At 47.3% G+C, this 23354-nt stretch overlaps 1 protein-coding gene across 1 annotated transcript; it reads right to left on the reverse strand.

The window, feature by feature from the left end:
- Positions 1-18453: 18453 nt before the first annotated feature.
- On the reverse strand, positions 18454-21431 carry TLE7 (TLE family member 7; the record flags this gene model as incomplete). Its single annotated transcript, XM_079117222.1, has 8 exons — positions 18454-18558; positions 18860-18933; positions 19312-19465; positions 19609-19750; positions 19932-20173; positions 20263-20475; positions 20806-21009; positions 21099-21431. The coding sequence occupies 8 exons, from the start codon at positions 21429-21431 to the stop codon at positions 18454-18456; spliced, it is 1467 nt and encodes a 488-aa protein (XP_078973348.1).
- Positions 21432-23354: the final 1923 nt, after the last annotated feature.

The following is a 23354-nucleotide window of genomic DNA, read 5'->3' on the forward strand; positions in this document are numbered from 1 at the left end:
TCAACCAATGTGTTCAGAGGTGCATTTGTCTAGTAGTTTGAAAATACACATGGTCAAATCTTTCTGTTTCAGAAAACAACAGCCGATTTTTTTTTTTTTTTTTTTTTTTTTTTTTTTTTGCTAGACCCACTTTTTTAAAGTGGTAAAACAGTATTGTGAAGTTTAACTCCCCAGCACCTGCTATTTCTTTCAGCACGTGCCCCCTCCCAGGGACAAGCCCATCCATGTCTTTGGATATTTTTTAGTTTGGGGACAGTCACGGAGTCAGAACCAACTTGCCATGATGCCTGGTGCCTTCTGACACCTAGCAGAAGAGGTCTGCTTTCTCCGAGTGGCAACCTCACCCCTGTGGTTGAGCACCAGTGACTTATGGAAAGGGGGATGGGAAATGCTCAACCCAGGACCAGGCCTAATAGAAGATGGTTGATTCCCATGATTCTGGTTCCCTAAGGGCCATATGGGCCCCAAAATGCATGGGTCCAACACCTTCACCCCATTGCCTGGACAGCAGCAGCACCACCCAGTATTACTGAGGTCACTCTGCATCCTAAAACAGGCTGGAAGTGATGAGCCCCACCATCTGATGGGCAAGAAGCAGGCCCACAGTGGGGAGGTGAATGTTTCACACAGCTTGGGGGCACTGAGGGAGGGACTAGCTTTGCTCTTAGCCCATGCCACTTCACCTCATCAGAGCCTTCTTACTCCTAATCCCACAGAGAGACATCTCCCTGCTCCTGCACCTACGTGCAGAGGAGCCAGCCAGCTGCCAGAATCCCGCATCCTACCATCAGGACCTAGGGGAGATGGCTCCAAAAGCCAAGGCAGGTGGTGCCAGAGTGCCCTCTGCTGGCTAATTGCTGAGTAACCCATACCTTAGGTGTGTAAGATTCCTGCGGACGCTATGGGTTGAGCTCCAGGAAAGTCTCGCCTTCCCTCCACAGCACCCCTTGGGACTCCTGCCACATACGAGGCAGGTTTCCCCTTACTGCATCCCTGAACTTATCTACACAGCATCACCCATTGGTGACTTTCTGCATGCCAACCACTGGGACCTGCAGTTTGGAGACCAGAAATGACCAGACACTATTCAGGCCCCACATCCCCGTGCAGTTTCCTGAATAAGGCAGATGTCCAAAGAAACCGCAAGGCAAAGATCTGATGGAAATGAGCACATGGACTGGGCTGGGGCCATGGAATGGAGGACCAGACACCAAAGAAATCCATCAGAGGGGCTGACATGGTGGAGCTGATGTTTGAGGCAAGCTTAGAAGAGCGAACAGAGGTAGGTGCAGACGAGGGGAGAAGGCACTTCTTAGGGAAGGGAGATGGACAATGCCCCTCATTTCCCACCCCCACCCCCCGTCCCAGCCACGTCCTCTCCCCACTCCCTCCTAACTCACCATGAGCCACAGCATCTCTCCACCTTGAGAATTTGCCCATCTCCCCATGCCAGACCTCCCTCTGGCCAGGTCCATATCTGGTGGGATTCCTATGATGCCCCCAGCACCCAATTTTTTTTTTTTTTTTTTCTGGTGCCAGGTATTGAACTCAGGGCACTTAATCACTGAACCACATCCTTAGCCCTTTTTTTTTTTTTTTTTTTTTTTTTCAATTTTGAGACAGGGTCTCACTAAATTGCTTAGGACCTTGCTAAGTTGCTGAAGTGGCCTCGAACTTGCGATCCTCCTGCCTCGGCCTTCAGAGTCACTGGAATTACAGGATTGCACCACTACACCCAGCAGCACTCATATCTTGATCCTGCCAATAAACACTTCTTGGTTTCCTGGATCCCACACAAGGTTGTCCCCAACCTGGACGAGAATTCAACACATGGGAAACATCACTGATGCACCAGCTGCAGGGGACTCAGCAAACTCTAAACCACCCTTTCTCCCTAAGAAAGAGAAATTGTCCCTGGGGGTGGGGGTAGGGAGAAGAAAAAGTGCAAAGGGGTTGTGCCTGTTGAAGTTGCTCGGCAGGTTCAGGGGACAGAGCAAGTTCACTCTGTGCCTTTATAGCAAGAGGAGGTGGGGGAGGGTGGGGGTGCGGGGGTGCTGGGACAAAGTCCACAGGCAATGGCATTGGATTTGCCTGAGTGAGATGAGGAGGAGGATTTAAGAGGGAAGGTTTGGAATCTTTCCTCAGGGTTCAGGACCGTCTGTGGGACAGAGCGCTGTAGGTGTGATCAGGATGGGAGGAGGGCTGGGGTGCTTCCATTAAGGCAAAGTCAAGACTTGGAACAGGACAGGGATATGATTAAAAAAAAAAAAATTAAGCATGCTTATAGAGACTCTTGGAGCAGAATTGTCTCTGCTTCTCTGGGGTTTCTAGAATCAACCAACCAAGGGTGAGCAGGAGTGGTAGGGGCAGCCCCAGCACAGCACCATGGCTTCTAGGGGGGCCCTGGGTTCTGCCTGAGGGTCCCTCCCAGGGGGCTCACCTCCCCTGCTCTCAGGGCTTACTGGTTCTTCTAGGCAGAACTCTGCTGACCCAAGGCCCCAAGGCACTCGGCCAGGGCCTGGTCCTGAGGATAAGCTCAGGGCTTCAAGGAAAGGGCAGCAGCAATGGAGAAGGATGGGCCCAGGGGTTGGTTCTTCACCATGACTCTGCCGCTCACCGATTAAAGGACCTTTTAGAAAGACCCTTTACTCAGTCTCCAGAGGCCTCTGACTGCCACCCCAGCCCTTCACGTCAACTAGAGCACTTCCACTCTCCTGCGGTCAACTCTACAGGCTCCAATATGAGATGTCAATCAAAACTATAACGGACGGTCCAGCTCTGGCCAGTGTGGGGTCTGGGATCCAGCCAGGGCCCCTTCTTTCCTGGATCATCCCTGTATATCAGGGATGAAGTTTTCCCACTAGTTTGGGACATCCCAGGACAGTGAGACTGAGATCCCTGTTTAAAAAATTATATTCAGTACCAGAGGAGGCCCTGACCCATGGCAGGGTGGATCCTGGGGTCACAAGGAAGTCCGTTCACCATGGGTAACAACACTGTTTTCTTTATTGTTCTGATATTCCTTTCTCCAACAATCTGAGGGTGCACAAGGTGGCCACAAGGGGGCGCAAAGACAAAAACGTTCTCCTGAAAACAATTCATTTGTCTTCAATTCTGATTTAAAGTGCCTGGGATGTGAGTCTAACGTCAGGTTTCTTACAGCCTCCTCCAAATGAACTTTTCTTTAGAAACGGGGAGGGGAGGGGAGCAGCTACCCCTCAGACTGTTCTAGTATTTAGCTAGGGCTGAGAACCATTGAGCTAGACCCAGGCATCCAAAATCACCAGTTAGAAATGCGAACTCCCAGGACCCACCCCAAATGCACTAACCAGAATCTGCATTATAACAGATTCTCCAGGGATTCATGTGCACATTAAAAGTTTGAGAACGTTCTGGTCCTAGGTCCTGAAAATGAAGTCAGGACAGTCTGGCCCAATGCCACATCCACAGTATATAGATCCAGAGAGGAATGCCCAGAGGAATCCATTTACTGAAGGTCATTGGCCATGCAGTGGAAGACAAGACCCTGACTCCCAGTCCAGTGCTCTTCCTCCCACACCACTTCTGTCCCTCCAACCCCAGAGCTGGACTTGGGCCCAAGATGGCATCAAATGGTGACAGGAGTTTGGCAGGAAACCTCCCCAGAGCAGTAAGTGTGAACCCAGGGATAGCTGTGATCCTGACCCTGGCTCAAGGAGCTTTTCTTTATTATAACCCAGGACAGATACACATGTCTCAGCCAAGTACAGTCTCTCACCTTGAGCCATGCTGTGGATTCATCTCTCAACCTAGGAAAAGAGAAGGGAGGAAAGGATCAGTGTGGATTCATGGCTGGGAAGACTTCCTGCAGGTGGGGCTTGTGTAGGAGGGTGGTTAGAATTCACCTGGTGGAGGGAAGGGCCGCATTTTGAACCAAAAAAAAAAAGATTGATAAAGGGTATTAAAGGAAAAGGATCTAGGTGGCCAGGGCACCAGTAAAGGCTGGGCAGCAGTCAGAGAAAGCTAGGATGGGTTGGAGGCTCAAGGCACAAACAAGGCCCTGAAATCAGGCAGAGAATTCTGGGCCAGTCACATCTGATTCACAGGCCGGAGGCCACAGGGATCCACGGAAGGTGTTGGAACTGGAAGGGAGTCTGGGACCTGAACAGACCTTCTGGGGTTGGTCCTGTCCTGGGTTAGACATGGCACAATGGAGGAAAAGGATGCAGGGATCCTCACCCTGGGAGCTCACGGAGGATATGACTCAGGGCTTATTCATCTCAAGATGGCCAGCATTTGGCCCTTGGAAAGCATCCTGCAAATGACAGTCTCTAAAGGAGACTTGCCTTTAAAATGCAAGGGCCACTTATACCCAAGGTCCAAATCAGACCAAGACCTGTAAGTCATACAACTTTTTTTTTTTTTTTTTTTGGTACCAGAAATTGGATCCAGGAAGGCTTAACCACTAAGCCATATCCCTGCCCTTTTTATATTTTTATTTTGAGACAGGATGTCTCTTAGGGCCTCACTAAGTTGCCAAGGCTGGCTTTGAACTCCCAGTCCTCCTGCCTCAGCCTCCCGAGCTGCTGGATTACAGGTATGCACCACCACTCCCAGCACGTCATACGTTTTGACCTTGAACTTGTTCCACAGTACTATAGGGATGATAACAGAAATTCCCTCCTAAGGTTACATGAGAATTATCTATGATAATGCCCTGTACACACCTGCCATCTAACTGGTACCCAATGTCATGTTGACTCCACTCTACTTAAAACCTGCCCCTCAGACTTGGCACCACCGTTGCATTCTCTGTAGCCCCTTGAGATGCTCCTTCAAGCTCTTCTTGCCCCTAACTGACAGCATTGGTTGAGTTCTTTATCTATGAAAGCATGCTCATCTAAATCTACAATCACGCTTTGACATGGGTCTTATTCAGTTTCCAATCTGAGGGTGAGAAAACACAAGGATGGAGCTCATCCTGGAGCACAAGCAGAGTGTGAATTGGGTGACCCACCCAAGTGCCCCTCTCCTTCTATGGCTCCATGTGACCCTACTCAAGACCTTCCTATGTCCACTCCATGACCCTCAGGCTACATTTTCTCCCTCCCAGAATTCATCCTCAAACAGTTGTAAGAGCAAATGTCAAGTTTTTGTTCCAAGTCTTCTCCATTGACCCACACTTCCAAAGGTCAGCAGACTAGGTCCTTATGGATGTCCATCTTCCCCTGCAACTCAACCAGTCCCAGCTTCTGGCCCCTGACTCTAGCCCGAGCCCTGGGCAGTTCATCCCTAGTTCATCCCTTAGTGCTCCATTAGGGCACTAAGTTCATTCTATCCAGAAGTCTGGTGCATGGTGGCCTTGCTGGCCTCCAGCCCTGGACTGTGGGATTCTGGAGAGCAGGAAACTGAGCTCAGTACCTCCCACGGACCACACAGCAGACACAGGACTTACCTCCTCCAGCAGCACCCCCACCAGTCTCCTTGCTCTGCTCACAGCACTGTGGTTCACATCCCTTGGCCCATCCCTCTCCAACTGTCTCCTGGTTCCCCCAACGGTCCTCTCAGCTCACAGTCAACTGCCTCCTAGATCGTTCCCTTCCCCCACATTCCAACAGACCAACTGCTCACCCTGCCCTCCAGTAAGCCTGATCCAGTTTCTCCTGCCTTCGATCTCAACTGCCCTCTACTGTCCCCCTGGACACACTGTGTGTCCTTCCCAATGAACCACAAACACCACGGGAGCAGGACCTGAGTCTCCCTACTTTTTACCCCCACAACACTAACCCCAGCACTTGGCACCAAAAAATAATAAACATATTCTGAGGGAAGGAATTTGAGCATTTAGTTAAAGCAAAAAAAAAGTCTGATTCGTAGGAAGCATTTGATTTAAAAATGCGTAATGACGCGCACAATGGCGCATACTTGTAATCCCAGCAACTCAGAGGCTGGGCTGAGGCAGGAGGATCACAAGTTCAAAGCCAGCCTCAGCAACTTAGTGAGGCCGTAAGCAACGTAGCAAGACTCTGTCTCAAAATAAAAGATAAAAAGAGATGGCTCAGTGGTTAAGCACCCCTGGGTTCAATCCCTGGTACCAAATAAATAAATAAAAATTTAACGAGGATGTATTTCCTGGCATGGAAACTTATCAATCGCTCACACCCACAGCCTAGGGCCTTCCTTGCCAAGCATAAGTCACATCACCATGTTTTCATTTATTTATTTCAGTTCCATGAAATGCATCTATTCATTCAAATATTTCTTGAGTAAAAGAGATTTTAAAGGTCACCTAATCCAGGAGAATTTATACACAAATACTGGAAACGCTCAGGAAGTTTGAGCCCATTTCCAACACTTACTGAATCAGACTCTCTGGAGTAAGGGCTTCTATTTTATCCATTCATTTCTTTTTTTAATTTTTAATTTTTCCTTTCAAAGTAATTTTTAGACTTACAAAACAGTTATGAAAATAATAATATTCCCATATACCCTTCACCCAACTTACCCATAACACACGACTCTAATGCAACAATTGAAATCAGAAAATGAATACTGATAGGCTACCTCATCTACAGACTTCATGCAAACTTATCCAGTTGCTTGTTAATGTCCTTCCATGTCCAAGGGTCCCTCTTAGCTTTATAGTTTTGCTTAATGTCTGATGTCTGGCAAGACTGATCCTCTTGTATTTCCTCATTAAGTAAGAAAATACCTTGAAGAGACAGAGGTTAGATCTAGACCAATCACTATATATCTCATCATGAAAGTATTGATTAATTCTTTTTTCTTTAATTTTTAAATCAGAAGTAGGTTTTGAACTTTGTTAAAGACTGTTGATATGAGTTCTTATTAACACATTTCCTAGTATTGGTCCAACATTGCATCCCTGGAATAGTCCACTTACTCATGGTATGTTGTTTTCTTAATGCGGTGTTGGATTCTATTTGGTAATGTTTTATTTGGCATTTCACCTTGCTATACATAAGTGATATTGATTTTTAATTTTCTTATTATATTCTCATCTTCGGGTTTAGGTATTAATATTATTCTTGCCTCACAAAAATCAGAAAGTGTTCCTTTCTAAATTTTAATTAATAATTAATAATAATAATAATAGTCAGACACAGTGGCACACAACAGTAATCCCAGAAGCTCAGGAGGCTGAGGCAAGAGGATTACAAGTTCAAAGCCAGTCTCAGCTATTTATTGAGGCCCTAAGCAACTGAGCAAGAACTTGTCTCAACATAAAAATTTTAAAAAGGCCTGGGGATGTGGCTCAGTGACTAAGCACCCCTGGGTTCAATCCCTGGTACCCGCTCACCAAAAAAATAATATAATCTGGAACAACTGGTAGATCATTGGAACCGTCTGGTCTGTGACGGTTACACAGAATTCTCCTGTGAAAACATCTAGGCATGGTGCTCTAAATTTAAAATAATCTTCAAAGTTTCATTACGAGGCATTTCAAACATACACCAAAAAAAAAAAAAGGACAGTATAAAGAATCTCTGCCACCCTCACCCTACTTCATCAAATATCAATATATTGCCAAACTGGTCTATTTACACTTCCTTGCCCCTCTCCTTGCCCTTTCAATTTCCTTGAAATTTTAAATGGCTTTTGCATTGGTACAATAATGCAATAGAATGTGATTTGTCCATAAAATAATGAAGTATTGACACAAGCTATAATCTGAAGGAAACTGAATTTCATTATGCTGAGTGGAAGAAACCAGTACAGGTTTCTTGTGTGATTCCATTTATATCAAGTGGATTGAAGAGGCCAACCTACAGGGACAGGCATTGGATTGGTGGGGCTTAGGGGTGCAGGGAGAGAAATAGGGACTGACTGCTAATCAATATGGGGTTTCTTTGGGGGGGGCTGAAGAAAATGTTCTAAAAATGATGGTGGTGATTGTGCATTAGATCTTAAATACACTAAAACCACTGAGGTGTATGTGGTAATGGGTGATCTATAAAAATGAATTATGTCTCAACATGCTTTTTTAAGGGTGGGCACTCTGGGAAGAATTAACATGAAATATGAATCAGGGAGAAAGAAAAATGTCTCCAATGAAAAACAGGTAGAACTTGGTGGCTGCACACTTAGCACTACCACCCACACCTGGCATTGTTAGACGATGACTCTGGGTCTTTAGGACACAGGCCCCAACACCCAAGTAACTGAGGAAGAAACCATAGCTCTGCAGGACTGTAAAGCTGGCCACTGTCACCCAAACAATCTTGTCCATGATTCCTTCTTCCCATGGAAGTCACTACTAACAAGACTAAAAGAAATTCAGTTTTTTCTTGGCTGGTTCCCTTGCTATTTGGATTATGTAACAATTTTGACATGCTTATAAATTATTTGTGCAAGATTTGCTTTAGTGATGGTACTCATAATGTCCCAACTTCATCCTATATCCTTTACATATGTCACCCCACTGAACCCTGTAAAGTCAGTGCCATTATTATGCTTATGTTTTGGATGAAGAAATGGAAGAACAGAGATATCAAATTCCCAAGCCCATACAATGAGGGATGGACTCAGGAGGTTTTGATCCCAGACTATCTGGCTTCAGAACCCACACTGCCTTCACACCTTGAACCACCCAATAGACATTGGAGCTAAAAAAGAATAAACCAGGAAGTCTGTACAGAGAGGCTTAGAACCAGCCTGGGCTCAGATGTCTCCACAGCATCCTTTGACACAGGGGTGGTGGGAGGGAGGAGCTCAAGGAAAACCACACTGACTCTAGGATTTTATACCCAGCCAGGTCGGCCCTCCAGAATAAAGTCCACACATCAGTGCTTTTTATCATGCCAAAACCCAAACAATGCTGTTCCTCTGCTGTTGAGAAGCAGGAGAGCTGGGGGTGGATATATGCTATAAACAGATCTACAAACAAAAACCAAGTTCTCCATGCCTCCATTCTGCAGAAAGGTAATTTTTCCAGGTCAACACCTGCATCTTTCAGAGGTGACATGAACAGTGGGGTTGGGGTGGGCTAGGAGTTGAGTCGGGGAGACCAAGGAAGGGTGTGAGGGACAAGAAGACTCCAGGGCTGCCGACAGAGAGGCAGGTTGCCCCTGGGATAGGCTCCTCTACTGAAGAGGGTCCACAGTTGAGCTACAAGCAGCAAGGAGCAGCACAAGAGCCCTCTGTGACACACAAGGGGCACGGGCTACAACTGGGGGGCTTAGAAGGCCTGATCCAAGGTCAGATGGTGGGGCCTGGGAAGGTGGTACCTCAGCTTCTTCTGCTCTCTTTGTCCTCTTCAACCACGACCCCCAACCATGAGAAGGGGTCACTGGGACCCCAACAGGCCTCCCAGGTCTCCCATTTCGCCCAGCTTGGGATCCCACACCTAGCCCCTGCACCCTCCCCTCCTGTTTTCCTCAGGCATCCCTGGTCCCAGCAGCCCCCAGTTCTGTAGCCAGCCCCTTGGCTCTGTGCCATGGGTAATGGAGCATGTCAGAGCTTGGGCACAACCAAGGGGCACAAGGTCCCCATGACCCAGCATCTGAGAGCACTCCACTTTGCCACTGGAGGCTGCAGCTCCCAGGGAGGAAGGCTGAGGACACAGGACGCTGCCCCCAAACTCTTCTGTGGTCAAGAAGTTGAAGAGAGTACCTAGAGCAAAGGTCAGCCAAACTGAGGCAGCAGGGACCTATGTCCTCCTTCACCTGTCCACAAGAATGTCCCAGTGACCCCTGCTCTTTGCACCCCCTGGTACCTAGCTAACAGGAAGAAAGGGGTGGGATGCAATTTTCCTTCCTCACCCTGAGAGTGGGTCCCCGAATGAAGTGACTTTGAGGCATTCTAAATACATTAGCATATTTTGAACATAAATTTAAGGGCATTGTTTGAGTTCATCAGGGTGCAAAACAGGAATCAGCCTGGGGAAGTGTCTGGGCTTGAATAAATCAAACCCAGTGCAAGTGGGGAATCTACGTGTTCATTTGGAACCAGAGGAACAAGGAAAAATAGCAAGGATGTCAAGAAGTCCAGAATCTATGGAAATATTACAGGACTTCACATGAGCTTTAATAAAGCATTCCAAGGTAAGAAGAGCTTTAAAGAATTTAAATGGGGAGAAGAGACATGCAGATCCAAACTGTCAGGCTCAGGAAGAACAGATGAGTATTCAGAATCCAACAGGCAAAGAACACTGCAGAAAGCAGCATAGCAGCTTTAAAGACTCAATCAAATGACAGACCAAAAAAATTAAAGGGATACGAATAGGAAAAGAAGAACTCAAACTATCCCTATTTGCTGATGATATGATTATATACTTAGAGGAACCAGTCAATTCCACCAGAAAACTTTTAGAACTCATAAGTGAATTCAGTAAAGTAGCAGGATATAAGATTAATGCACATAAATCTAATGCATTTTTATACATAAGTGATGAATCTTTGGAAAGAAAAATTAGGAAAACTACCCCATTCACAACAGCCTCAAAAAAAATAAAATACTTGGGAATCAATCCCACAGAAGAGGTGAAAGACCTCTACAATGAGAACTACAGAACACTAAAGAAAGAAATTAAAGAAAACCTTAGAAGATGGAAAGATCTCCCATGTTCTTGGATAGGAAGAATTAATATTGTCAAAATGGCCATACCACCAAAAGTGCTATACAGATTCAATGCAATTCCAATTAAAATCCCAATGATGTACCTTACAGAAATAGAGCAAGCAATTATGAAATTCATCTGGAAGAATAAGAAACCCAGAATAGCTAAAGCAATCCTTAGCAGAAAGAGTGAAGCAGGGGGTATCACAATACCAGACCTTCAACTCTACTACAAAGCAATAGTAACAAAAACAGCATGGTATTGGTACCAAAATAGAAAGGTAGATCGATGATACAGAACAGAGGACATGGACACAAACCCAAATAAATACAATTTTCTCATACTAGACAAAGGTGCCAAAAATATGCAATGGAGAAAAGTTGGCCTCTTCAACAAATGGTGCTGGGAGAATTGGAAATCCATATGCAACAGAATGAAACTAAACCCATATCTCTCACCGTGCATGAAACTAAACTCAAAATGGATTAAGGACCTCGGAATCAGACCAGAGACCCTGCAGATTATAGAAGAAAAAGTAGGTCCAGATCTTCAACATGTCAGCTTAGGACCAGACTTACTCAACAGGACTCCCATAGCACAAGAAATAAAAGCAAGAATCAATAACTGGGATAGATTCAAACTAAAAAGCTTTCTCTCAGCAAAGGAAACTACCAGCAATGCGAAGAAAGAGCCTACAGAGTGGGAGAAAATCTTTGCCAATCATACTTCAGATAGAGCACCAATCTCCAGAATCTATAAAGAACTCAAAAAGCTCTACACCAAGAATACAAATAATCCAATCGACAAATGGGCTAAGGAAATGAACAGACACTTCACAGAAGAAGATCTACAAGCAATCAACAAACATATGGAAAAATGTTCAACATCTCTAGTAATAAGAGAAATGCAAATCAAAACCACCCTAAGATTCCATCTCACCCCAATTAGAATGGCGATTATCAAGAATACGAGCAACAACAGGTGTTGGCAAGGATGTGGGGAGAAAGATACACTCATACATTGCTGGTGGGGTTGCAAATTAGTGCAGCCACTCTGGAAAGCAGTGTGGAGATTCCTTAGAAAACTTGGAATGGAACCACCATTTGACCCAGCTATCCCACTCCTTGGACTTAAAATCAGCATACTACAGAGATACAGCCACATCAATGTTCATAGCTGCTCAATTCACAATAGCCAGATTGTGGAACCAACCTAGATGTCCTTCAATTGATGAATGGATAAAGAAACTGTGGTATATATATACAATGGAATATTACTCAGCCATAAAGAATGATAAAATTATGGCATTTGCAGGCAAATGGAAGAAATTGGAGAATATCATGCTAAGTGAGATAAGCCAATCTCAAAAAACCAAAGGAGGAATAATCTAGCTAATAAGTGGATGATGACACATAATGGGGGGTGGGAGGGGTTAGTGTTAGGGTTAGGGTTAGGGATAGGGAGGGGGGCAAGAATGGAGGAAGGAAGGACTGTATAGAGGGAAAAGAGGGGTGGGAGGGGTGGGGGGAAGGGAAGGGAAAAAAATTAAAAAATAAATTTAAAAAAAGACTCAATGGAATGCTCTGAGCAATCTCAGAAAGTCCCAGAAATCCATTCCGCAAGACACAAGAAGATGCCTTCTGAAAGATCACACTATGCCACGGGAAGAGCTGACAGGCCAGCAGAATGATAAGAACAGTTTGTAATAAGTGGCGGATGACTTTGACCAAGTCTCTGTTTACCCACAGTGAAAAATCACGAGGAATGCTTCCAGGGAAAACAGAGAGGTTTTATCAGCCAGGCAACACCAGGAAGAACTGGTAAAACAGATAAACAGCACTCACTGGGCAAAGTCAACACTCTTCTCGAAAATGATTGTAGGTCCATGAAGACCATCAGCAGATCACGGCTGTGCAGAGCAAAGTGCTCCTGGCAGCGAAAGAAACGTAGGCTCTTTAAAATGACACCAAGGGAGCACACCAGTGAAGCACCAGCTAGAGAAAGGGCGCGTATTCAAAGGCATTTATTTACTTCATAGGGACAATGCCTTCCTGGAAATCAGTGTTAAAAGCCTACAGGGTCTTAGTGAAGACTATCAGCAAACATACGGTCCTCAAAACCAGTGGATTCAGTGAGGCAAAAACCAACAAGTAAGGCAGCAAAATCTTTCCCCAAAAGAAGGACCCTCCTTCATGGCACAGGACAGCGAAAGAGCTCTGGCCACACAGAACCGCCAACCCGAGGCACCCTGTAGGAAAAAACAAGAAACAGAGACACTTCGACAATCCACACCCCTCACAGTAGCTCCCAGAAATAGCAGCCATCAGAGGCTCCTGGAAGATGCCCTCCACCTCCAGAGAATTCTCCTGGCCCAACCCCAAAGCAGGTGGAGTCTCCCCTCCACCACCCACCACCTAACCTGTGGAATCTCTCTTCCTACTGAAGGAGCCCTGTCTAGACTGGAGGCCCCAACACCACTTCCTAGGGTGAGCAGAGGCCCCACCAGAGGGGCAAGAAACCCTCTCTTCTAGGGAGTTAGACATCGCAGGCTGCCTGTCCTTTCCACAAGTTCCATGATCACCCCAAGCAAAGACGCCCACCCCACCAGGAAGGCCACCACCCCAATGGAGGACAACTTGTGCCCCGTCCCTTCTACCTGCTGTTCCCTTAGATCCTTCAAGAAAACACAATCTTTCCCTAAATAAGAACTTCTGTTTGTCCAAAAGAGTATATGCGGACAGAGTTTGAGGTTCTGAAAAATGGTTTTGACCAGTAAAAAGTCTACTCTCACCCCGAAAGTGTTTCTTCCTCTACGATAACCTGCTGCTGGGTTGAGCTGTTACCAGCTCTGTAAGTATAAATGGAATGCATGACAGTTGTGCCACAGCTCTGCTGGGCTGAATCTGTACCGGCTCAAGACTGGTGGGAAGGGAAGCCACTGCTTTCCTCACTGACACCCTCCTTCCCCCATGAGACTCTCCCAGGAGATGGCAGCAGAGTGTGGTTTAAGGGTAGGAAACAAGAACCTTCCCCTTCTGCATCCTTTTGAGGGGCTGGAATGTGGGGCAGCTCAAATCCCGTCCCTGGATCACAAAGGTCCCAGTCTAATGCAAAAGACAGGGCTGGCTCAGGGAAGGATGCAGCAGCACCTGAAGCCACAGCATGTGCTAGTTAGACACTCCATGCCCTAGAAGACCAGGGAAGGAATTGAGAATCAACGTGGAACAGCCTGGATCTGTTACCAAGGCAGTCCCAAAAGCCGGAAAAGAAATTGGAGAGGATTAGTCCTACCAGGTATTAAAATGTAGTACTACTATAATGAAAACAAAACGAAAATTTCACAAGGGCTTACTGAGTGAACGAGCAGCTGCGTCCAAGGCAATCTGGGAGTAAACGGGATGAGTGAAGACTCCGTGGTGGCCACCCCTCCCAGTAGCAGAACTGTCCCTGAAGGAGCAAGGAGGGAATGCCCACCGTCCCTGCGTCCTTCATTCTTACTGCCTTTTCTTAGAATTTTTAAACTGTGCTCAGAGTGTTAAAGGGCGACTTTTGCCCTTCAAGATGAGATGCTCCTATAGGTATGGAGGAAGCAAAAAGATTTGAAAGAGGAAAAAAAGAGAGCGAAATGGGGTTTAAGAGAGAGATCAGTCAGCAAGCACAAGGTAATAATCTCTTCGTTCTCCTACTGAGGTCACATCCAAGAGTCGCCTGGACTTTCCGGTTCATCTCTCACCTCACCCCAATTCCCATCCGACCCTACCCCAGGCCTGGGCCTGGAGACCTCGCGCCCCAAGTTCCCCTGGGCCCTCCCTCGTCGCCCAGCCGGGGCCCGCGTCGCCCCTCTGGCCTTCCTCCACCGGGACCACCACCATTCGTGGGCGTCGCGAGCCGGGCTCCCCAGCGACCTGCTCAAGCGACCACGGTGGCCAGGCCTGAGCTCCCCGGCGGGGCCGGCCTCTCGCACGCGCCCCCTCCTCCGCGCGCTCCCGCTCCTCGCCCGCGCCCCTTCCCCGAGGCCGGGCGGGGGTTCCCGGTGCCCAGCGCAGCCGGGTCACTCGGAGCCGCTGCCGCGCTGGCCGCTCCCCGGGTTGCCCCCACTTGGCCTCGCCCACAGTCTGCGCGCCCGGCGTCCCGCACGTATCCAAGGACCCCACTCCTCCCGGGTGACCCGCAGCGCTCCGGGACGGTCCCCTCCGCCCAGGCCGCTGCGCTCGGGAAGGGAGACCTTGCTTCCCCACGTGTTCCACTTGTCGCCTCGGCGGCTCGGAGCCAGCTCCCGAGGCAGCTCGGCAGGCGGAAGGTGCCGCAGCTTTTTCTCTTTAGTAATAAAGAACGCCCCTCCGCCAGCGGCCCTCTTGGCGCAGTGGGCAGCGCGTCAGTCTCATAATCTGAAGGTCCTGAGTTCGAGCCTCAGAGAGGGCACGGTTGTTTTTGCCTTCCGAAAATCTAATTTAAAAAAAAATAATAACAGAAGGTGGGACGTCACCCTGCAAAGTAGTCGAAAGCGAGCGGGCTCAGACTTCCGAATCCCGCGACCCCGGAGCAGGGACTCCCCAAGGGCAAGCACGCCCCCCCTCGCAGAGCTGAGCCTCGGGAGGCGCAAACGGTTCATCCTCACTGCTAACAAAAATGCGAATTGCAGCCTCAGGAAATGACCACCGTGCCCTCTCCCGGGAACTAAAACCTACAAATGGGGGGAAGCGGGCATTCGCGTTGCTCACGAGAGCGTAAATTGATTCCATTTCTTTGGTAACATCTGAAAATCTGGCTCCTAAAACCCATCTCTTGGTCCCCAACTTCCTCTGCTGGTAACACGCTGGGCTCCACGTCCTTTTTCAGCTGTTCCGAGACTGTCCGCCCTCCCTCCAACCAGCTTTCGAGAGCCAAGCGCGGCAGATCCTGCAGCAGGCGCTGTCCTCAGTGGCTCCAACGCCCGGTGGGCTGTGGCCCTGATGACCCGGTGATGTCCACGCTCTAAGCCTTGCTTTAGCTCACCTTTTCATGTTTGATCGTTGAGTTTACAATAGCGCTAATTGTTATAACAGCCTTTGTTAGTATTTAGAAGTCCGTCTCTTAATTTCCAAAATAAAGATCTTAGTGTTCTTATTTATTTCTCAGTTGCTCTGTGTTCAAAGAATGTAGTCTGTAAAAATTAAATCTGAATTTATTGCAACGTGTGGTCGTTTTGTCAATGTTCTGTATCTGGGGTGGTTATGTGGATTCTATGGTGGTTGTGTGCACTGTTCTGAGTTTTCTAGTCAGGTTATTCAAATCTCTATCCTCATGAACTTCTTTCTGTGAGTGGTACATCTGTCTATTTTGTCAATTTTTCTTTATGTATTTTGAGGCTATATTAATAAGTTCATAAAGAGTATTCTTCAAAACCTTAGGTTCAAACACTCAGGAAGTGTTCACTAACATCTCAAATATATATGTTGTCTAGTATAATACAGCAACACTGGTTTTCTTTTAGCATGAAGTATTTTTTCTAGTTTTTATTGTGCTTTCAGTACTGTTTTAATGTCTCTTTTAAATATATATAGTTGAGATTTTTAATTTAGTCAGTCTCTACAAATTGAATTATTCATTCATTTACATTTAATATAATTATAGATATATTTGGATTTAATTCTACCTAGTAGTTTCTCCTTTTTGTTCTGCCTGTTCTTTGATTTTCTTTCCTTACTTTTGTGTTTTTATTAGTTTGGATACTGTATACTTGTTCAATATTCTTTTTGTAATTATCCTAGAGATTGTAATACTACTCTTTGACTTACCAATACTACTGATAATTGGGGCTTTCTTTTTTTTTTTTTTTTTTCCAGAAAGGAATTTAGAATTTCTTTGTCACTCAAAAGTATTTCCCTTCCAATTTTTGTGCCTGTTTTCAATTTCAGTTCTCTTGGACATACACCTAGGAGCAGAATGGCTGGGCCACAGGGTAACAATGTTTAGCATCCTGAAGAATGCCGAACCATTTTTCAAAGTGGCTGTGCCATTTTGTTTATTCATTCATCCTTTGATGGACATTATAAATTTTGGAGTCCCTTGTTACTATGGCCCAGATTAGATTTACTGATGGCCTCTACCCTCTGTTTTTAAATGGATGCTAATTGCTTGTATTATTTTGAGAAACATCAGGTAACGCAGGGGTAGGCAAACAACACTCAGAAGGACAAATCTGTCCCACTGCTTGTTTATACATGAGGTTTTATTTATAAAATTCATATTCATTTATTATCTGTGGCTGCTTTCATGCTGCAGCAGCAGAATTGAGTAGTTGCAACAGAAGTCAGTATAGCACAGACTAAAATCTTTGCTACCTCTTTCCAGTGCTACAGCAATATATAGACCTCAAAACTAATAAGAGTTCAATACAAGTTTATTTTCCTTCCATTTAATAATCAAAAGTGGGCAGTTTTGCTCTGCATTTGATACATGCACACAGGATGCTTCCACCTTGTGATTCTGTAATGCCCTGGGGTCTCCACCTCATTTGCTTTGAGCTGGTAGAATGAGAATGTCTCTGGAGGGATCGGGACACTCTGCTTCTTTAGGCCTGGCCCAGATATGGCACATTATTCATTCATGCTCCCCTGGCAAGAACTGGGTACATGACCATGTCTAGAAGCTGCAAAGAATGAGAGAGTTGGTCTCCGGCTGTGCAGATTCCTTGGAGAGACAACTCTAACTAACTACAGACTTTAATGAGTGGTTAGCTACCTCAGCCATGCCAACACCAAACAGAGGCAGATGGAGGAGGACCAGAGAGCAGGACTACATGCTTTTGCTGCAGGAGCTGGGGCTTTTTCAGCCTGGAGAAAGCCCAAGGAAATCCTGCATCCTCAAACGGGAGGAAGCTGAACTAAAGCAATGACTGGTTTGACTGGTACCAAATGCCAGGATTAGGAACAGGGCCTATACAGAGTGAGGTATGATGCGGTAACATGAAGTAAGGAGCTCCTGCATCAACCAAGCAAGACAGGCAAAGGGAGCCCAGCCTCAGGACATGGTAAGGCCACCTCCTAGAGTTCCAACTCAGGTAGTAACCTAGCATCGTGGGTCTATCCACACCCTGCCACCACTCAAAGTTCGCACATGGAGAGTTGTATTTTGGTATCTGTGGTATCTGTTCCAGAAGCTCCCACGGATAGCAAAATCCCTTATATTAAATGGTATAGTATTTGTATATAATCCATACACATCTCCCAGACCCTTTAAGCCATCTCTAGATTACTTATAATACCTAATACAACCCAAGTGCTATGCAAATTGTTGTCATACTATATTGTTTAGGAAATAAAGAAAAAAAATCTGTATGTGTTCAGTATAAAAGCATTTTTTTCTGAATGTTTTCAATCCATGGTTGGTTAAATCCATGGACATAGATGGAACCCACAAAGGCCTGACTGTACCTACTTTTTTTTTTCTTCAGTTTCTTAAGATTCTAGTAATTCTCTGACCTCACAGAAATAGGTTACAAACAAAAGTAAGTCTGGTCTACAATTCCTTCCCTACCCTGGAAGGAAGTTAAGAGAACATACTTTCATTTGCTAAAGTCAGGCATAAGCAATCAATTATGATGACATTATTTGAAAGAAAAAGACACATATCCAGATTATTTTGGATTTTGTTTTGCTATTTTATTAATTACAAAAGCCGTATCTCATTAAGTTTCCTGCCAAAACCCAGAAAACAGAGGTAGAAAAATAACGAAGAAAAAGCCCCAAGTCACATAATTTAAAACCCAGGGGTGTAGGCTGGAGGTGTATGGGGGGACAGAAGACCAGCCATGAAGCTGAGGCAGAAGGGTGACAGGTGTTGAACTTGTCCAGCATGCTAAGTCACACTGGCCTTCTCTGGGTCTTCACTGGCAGGACCATGGTGCATGACCTTCAGTACAAGAGCTGGTAAACTGTAGCACTGTTCTTGGAGCCCGTGACCAAATACCGGTTGTCAGAGGACACGTCACAACACAAGATGTCTGAGGGCTCCTTTACCTAGAGGGAAAGAGGGATAGCACGCAGGGGCACAGCTTGAGCCAGGCATAGGGGCTACATTTAGGACTATTTTGAGGCTTGCACAGAACCAAGGCTCGTCTGGAGGCAGGGCCAGGTCTTGGGGTTCCAGGTAGAAGCCGTGAGTCCCCAGGAGCTTAATTCCTCAGTGCCTGCCTTGTATGAAATGCCCTGGGTGCTGTCTCAGAGGCACTTCCCAGCACTCTCTCTCTCTCTGGACTCAACATCTGGGATCTGGGGCCATGAGCTCCAACACCGGGGTCTGCACATCCCTCCTCAGTACCTGAAACAACCTTTGTAGAGAAGGTGCCGCTAAACAATGGATGGACTCGTCCAGTGTGGTCACGAAATAGCTCCCTGGCAAAGGAAAGAACGGACGGGGCAGTGAGAGACTGAGCCCACAGTCTGGTCCCAGCTCTGTCCTCAGCTAGACTGGGGAAGGGGCAGCTCTTTCTTGGCCTCTGTTTTCCCATCTGAAAATCAGAGCCATGACCCTAACCATTGCCTTCCCTGCCCCCACCCTCCTGCCACACACAGGATGGAGACTTGTGCCACTGAACGGGACCATGAGGTGGCTTTGTGCCACTTCTGTCTGCCTGTCTTCAGGGTGTTGGTCATTCTGTATAGGACGCTCTCATGGAGAAAGAGATGGAAAAGGAAAAGGGGGTGAGTAGAGAAAGATAGGAAAGTGGGTTCCAAACAGGAAGAGGAGGAGCCACCTGGCTTCTCACTCACCACAGGAGGAGAACTTGAGGCTGTGGTGATGGGTGTATTTTTGTAGGACAGCCTTGAACTTCTCTTTCCGATGAGTGTGTAGGATTATGATATCGCTCGTTCTCAAGCCCACTAACATCCATTCCTCACTTGGGTCATGGGTAATGCTGAGGATCTGTTTAGAAGAAGTTTTGGGGTCAGCATTTAAAGTCACCAATGCCACGGTTCATGCTGCATCTTCAAACCTCGGCTCCCCCCACTACTGCATCCAAACCCTATTGTGGGCGCACTTGACCCCAGTGGTGGCCAGCCAGGCACCTCATTCTGTAAATTGTACTGCTGCAGCCTCTGGTAGCTCCGCAGGTCCCAGGAATATAGGCTGGTGTCTTCACCTCCTGTCCAGAACTTATTGCCTGCGATGTCAACGCAGCGGGACCCATATATGGGGACTTCATGTTTCCTGGTGAAAACACAACTCAGAGTTCCATGGATAGGCTTGGGCCCCCAGAACTTCAGGGCCAGAGAGTCCCAGATGTATCTTCCACACTGCCTTGAATCACCCTTCTGCAGAGGGGAAGGTGAGGTGTCCCAACCCAGCCCTCCCCCAGGGGCACCTGAGCGGCTCCCGAGTGAGGTCATACCTGATCAAGATTTGATTCTGTAAATCCCAAATCTCAACAAATCCTCTGAAACAAGCCAGGCAGATATGAGCATCAGAGGAGATGGCCAGGGAATAGCACATGGGGCCCGTGGAGGCCAGCTGGGCCCTGACTCGGGGCGTGGGCACAAGGTCCCAGAGAGTCAGGGTCTGGGACACGCCTCCCGTGATTAGGCTCTGCTCATCAGGGAACAGCTTGCAGGCAAGGACACAGTTCTGAGGGTTCTGCAGGGACAGAGCACACTCATGTCACCATGAAGCACCAAAACAGAGGCCTTACCTGGGTTGCCCCACCCTACTAGACCGCTCCTGACCTGAAGGTTCATCTGGGCCTCGGGGGCCTTGTCACAGGCGTGCAGAGCACTCTCATCCCACACCCTGACATAGCCGGAGCCACACGTGTACATGCGGTGGGTCGCACCGCTGACAGCCACGGCATAGACCCTCTTCCCGTGGCGGAGCGTGCCGACCTTCCAGGAATCACGAGGGGGCCTCTGCCTGACCACCGTCTCACCTGGAATGGGCGGCTGGGAAGAGGACAGGGTGGGTGGCAATGAGAGGGTCATGGCCTCAACCTCCTGTCACTCACAGGGACAGCATGATCCGGTCCACCAATTCCTATCAATCCTGGAGAACCTGGAGAGTGTGTCTCCAGGTCCCTGGGCCACATCCCTGAAGAAGTGCCACCGTGAGCTGAAGGCCCTACTACTGGGCTGGTGGGAGAGGAGGGCTGCCCCGGCGGGGACACCACCACACACAGGAAGGGGGCGAGAACGCAGGCACGCTACTTCTCAGCAAGTGGGCAGGCAGGAAAGGAAGGCTCCCAGGTGTTAAAAACCAGGACAAAAGGTACTTACAACTGCTCTGAGGAGTGACCAGACTTCTCTACTGGGAGAGGGTGAAGAACAGGGCGGGCCTGCGGGGAGACAGCAACACCCACCGCTGGTGGGGAGGCGTCGGCACGGAGAACTGCGTGTCTCAGGGAGAAGGCTGCTCTCGGGACACCAGGCCTTGTGGCCTTCCTGCCCACAGTCACAGCCGGTACTTACCAAGTGCAGGTCCTGGCAGGAAGCTAGGACAGATGAGGAGAGAGCATGAAGTACAGGGCTTCCTGCCGGAATCCCCTCTCCCGGACAGGGGCCCGACCCACCCAGTCTTGCTGAAGAGAGCCCCACCTGGGCCCAGCCTCGGCTGCCTCTCCTGGTTCCACCTCTGAGAACCACATGGCCTGGAGCTCAGACGTGTCCAGGGTCTGCAGGTCCCACTGTTCCTGGGTCATACCGCTCATCTCCTGATAAACAGGGCTAGGCTGCATGGGGGAACAGGGGGGGATCTGGAGCGTTTCATAAGGACTGTCCGGTTGGTACTGAGCTTGTTCATGCTGAGAAGAAACACCAGAGCTTTCTGGCATATTCCTTCTCTCCTGTGGTTCATCATAAATCCTGAGTATACTGAAAGAGTCCTCTTCCTTCTCTCTACTCATGTTCCTGGATCAATGAAGTGCCCGAGCCACCTGGCTCTAGAGCTTCAGAAATAGACCCACCAAACAGGTCCTGGGTCCCCAATCCGTCCTGATCCCCTGTAACAGGAAACAGAACAGAGGCAGGAATGCAGATGTGCCGCACAGGGTCTATTTGGAAGGGTCTGAGTATACCTTCTTTGGTGCAAGACTTCAAAACTGGTTGCCAACTAACTTTTGGACTAAAGATGGGCAGCAACAGAGGAGTTAAGGGTGAAAGCTTCACACGGGCATCTTGAGAGGTAAGTACCAGGTATGTTTTTTTTTCCTTTCACAGGCATGAATTGCACTTCTGGTCATATAAAATCAAACTCATCCTTTAATCTAGACACACACATTTCAAATGAGGGGCCATCCCCAATGTAAATAAAATACAAGCAACAGGAAACACCGCACACCCCCAGGCATCTGGCCCCTGAGAGGGGGCAGGGTGGAGATGAAGGCCATGCAAACTCAAGGTGTCCCCTGTGCCACGGGCGTGCACAAGGACAAGGGTGCATAATGAAGAAGTTGGCTCAGAGGTGATTAGTGTTTTCTACCCTCTGGAATAGTTCTGAGAACGGAATGGGAGCACCTGAATAGAATACTCAGTGTCGTATGAGGCTAGTGGCAAAAAATGAACGTAACAGTGTTGAGTTGTGGATTATGCCAGGAACCAGGAACCAGGAACCAGAGCCCGAGGACTTCAGGCAGATGGGTAACTTCCTTCAGGAGGAGTCCACTACAGTCTGCCCAACAGCTGGTCCTAGAAAGGCCCTGGGGAGACCCAGAGTTCTAGTCACAGATTATCAGGAGCTACAGGGCACCACAGTCCTCCAGTTAGGAGTGATGGCTTGACAGGCAGGCTCAGTCCTCGGCCCCAGCAGGCACAGAGAGAACCCAGGCCACCTGCCTTTGGGAAACGACACTGCTCTGTGTTTGACTGAACTGAATGTTTCGCATAGCTGATCTCATGTTATCCTTGCAACTGTGCGGGCCACATTTTATTGGTTTTTCATTTGTTCATTTGCAGAACTGAGGATCAAGCCCAGGGCCTCCTGCATGCTGGGCAAGTTCTCTACCACTGAGCTACACCCCTAGTCTGTTTAAATTTACAGATTTCCCACACTTTGTAAATTTAAAAACTGAGCTCAGCAGGTGAGCATCAGGTTCAGGATCAAACAGCTAGAAAGCATAAAAAAGAAACTCAAATGCTGTCTTTCTTGATCTTTTTTTCTACCTAACCATTAGAAGAAGGAAGATCGTATCCACCATAATTACCAAAGCAGTTACCCTTTGACCTAGCACATTCATTCTCAGGAGTTTATCCTGTAGGTGCAATTGGGTCTATACAGGAAAACACACACACACACACGCACACACACACGGTGGAGTATTACCGCTCTGTTTGTGACAGCAGATGACTGGACAAAACCCAAACAACCACATGAGGGGACTGCTGAAATAAATTATAGCATATCCACATATCAGAATGCTATGCAGCTGTTAAAAATAACAAGGACACATGGATTGACATGGAAAATTCAAAGGGCATTAAGTGGGGGGAAATGCAAAGTTAAGAACAATGTTCAGGGCTGGGGCTATAGCTCAGTAGTAGAGCGCTTGCCTAGCATGTGTGAGGCACTGGGTTCGATCCTCAGCACCACATAAAAATAAACAAATAAAATAAAGGCATTCTGTCCATCTACAACTACAAAAAAATTTTTTTAAAAATTTTTAAAGAGTAATGTGCAAAATAAGCAACCTTTGTGTGAAAGGATGGAAATTAGAATTTATCCTTATATATGTTTGTATGCACACAAGAAATTAGGAAGAGTGGTTGTCTTTTAAGGATGGAAGTTGGCACACAGGAAAGAAGACTGGGAGGGAGATTAGTTACCATATAGC

The sequence above is a fragment of the Sciurus vulgaris genome (genome assembly GCF_902686455.1).
Source record: "Sciurus vulgaris genome assembly, chromosome: 17".
Taxonomy (NCBI): Eukaryota; Metazoa; Chordata; class Mammalia; order Rodentia; family Sciuridae; genus Sciurus; species Sciurus vulgaris.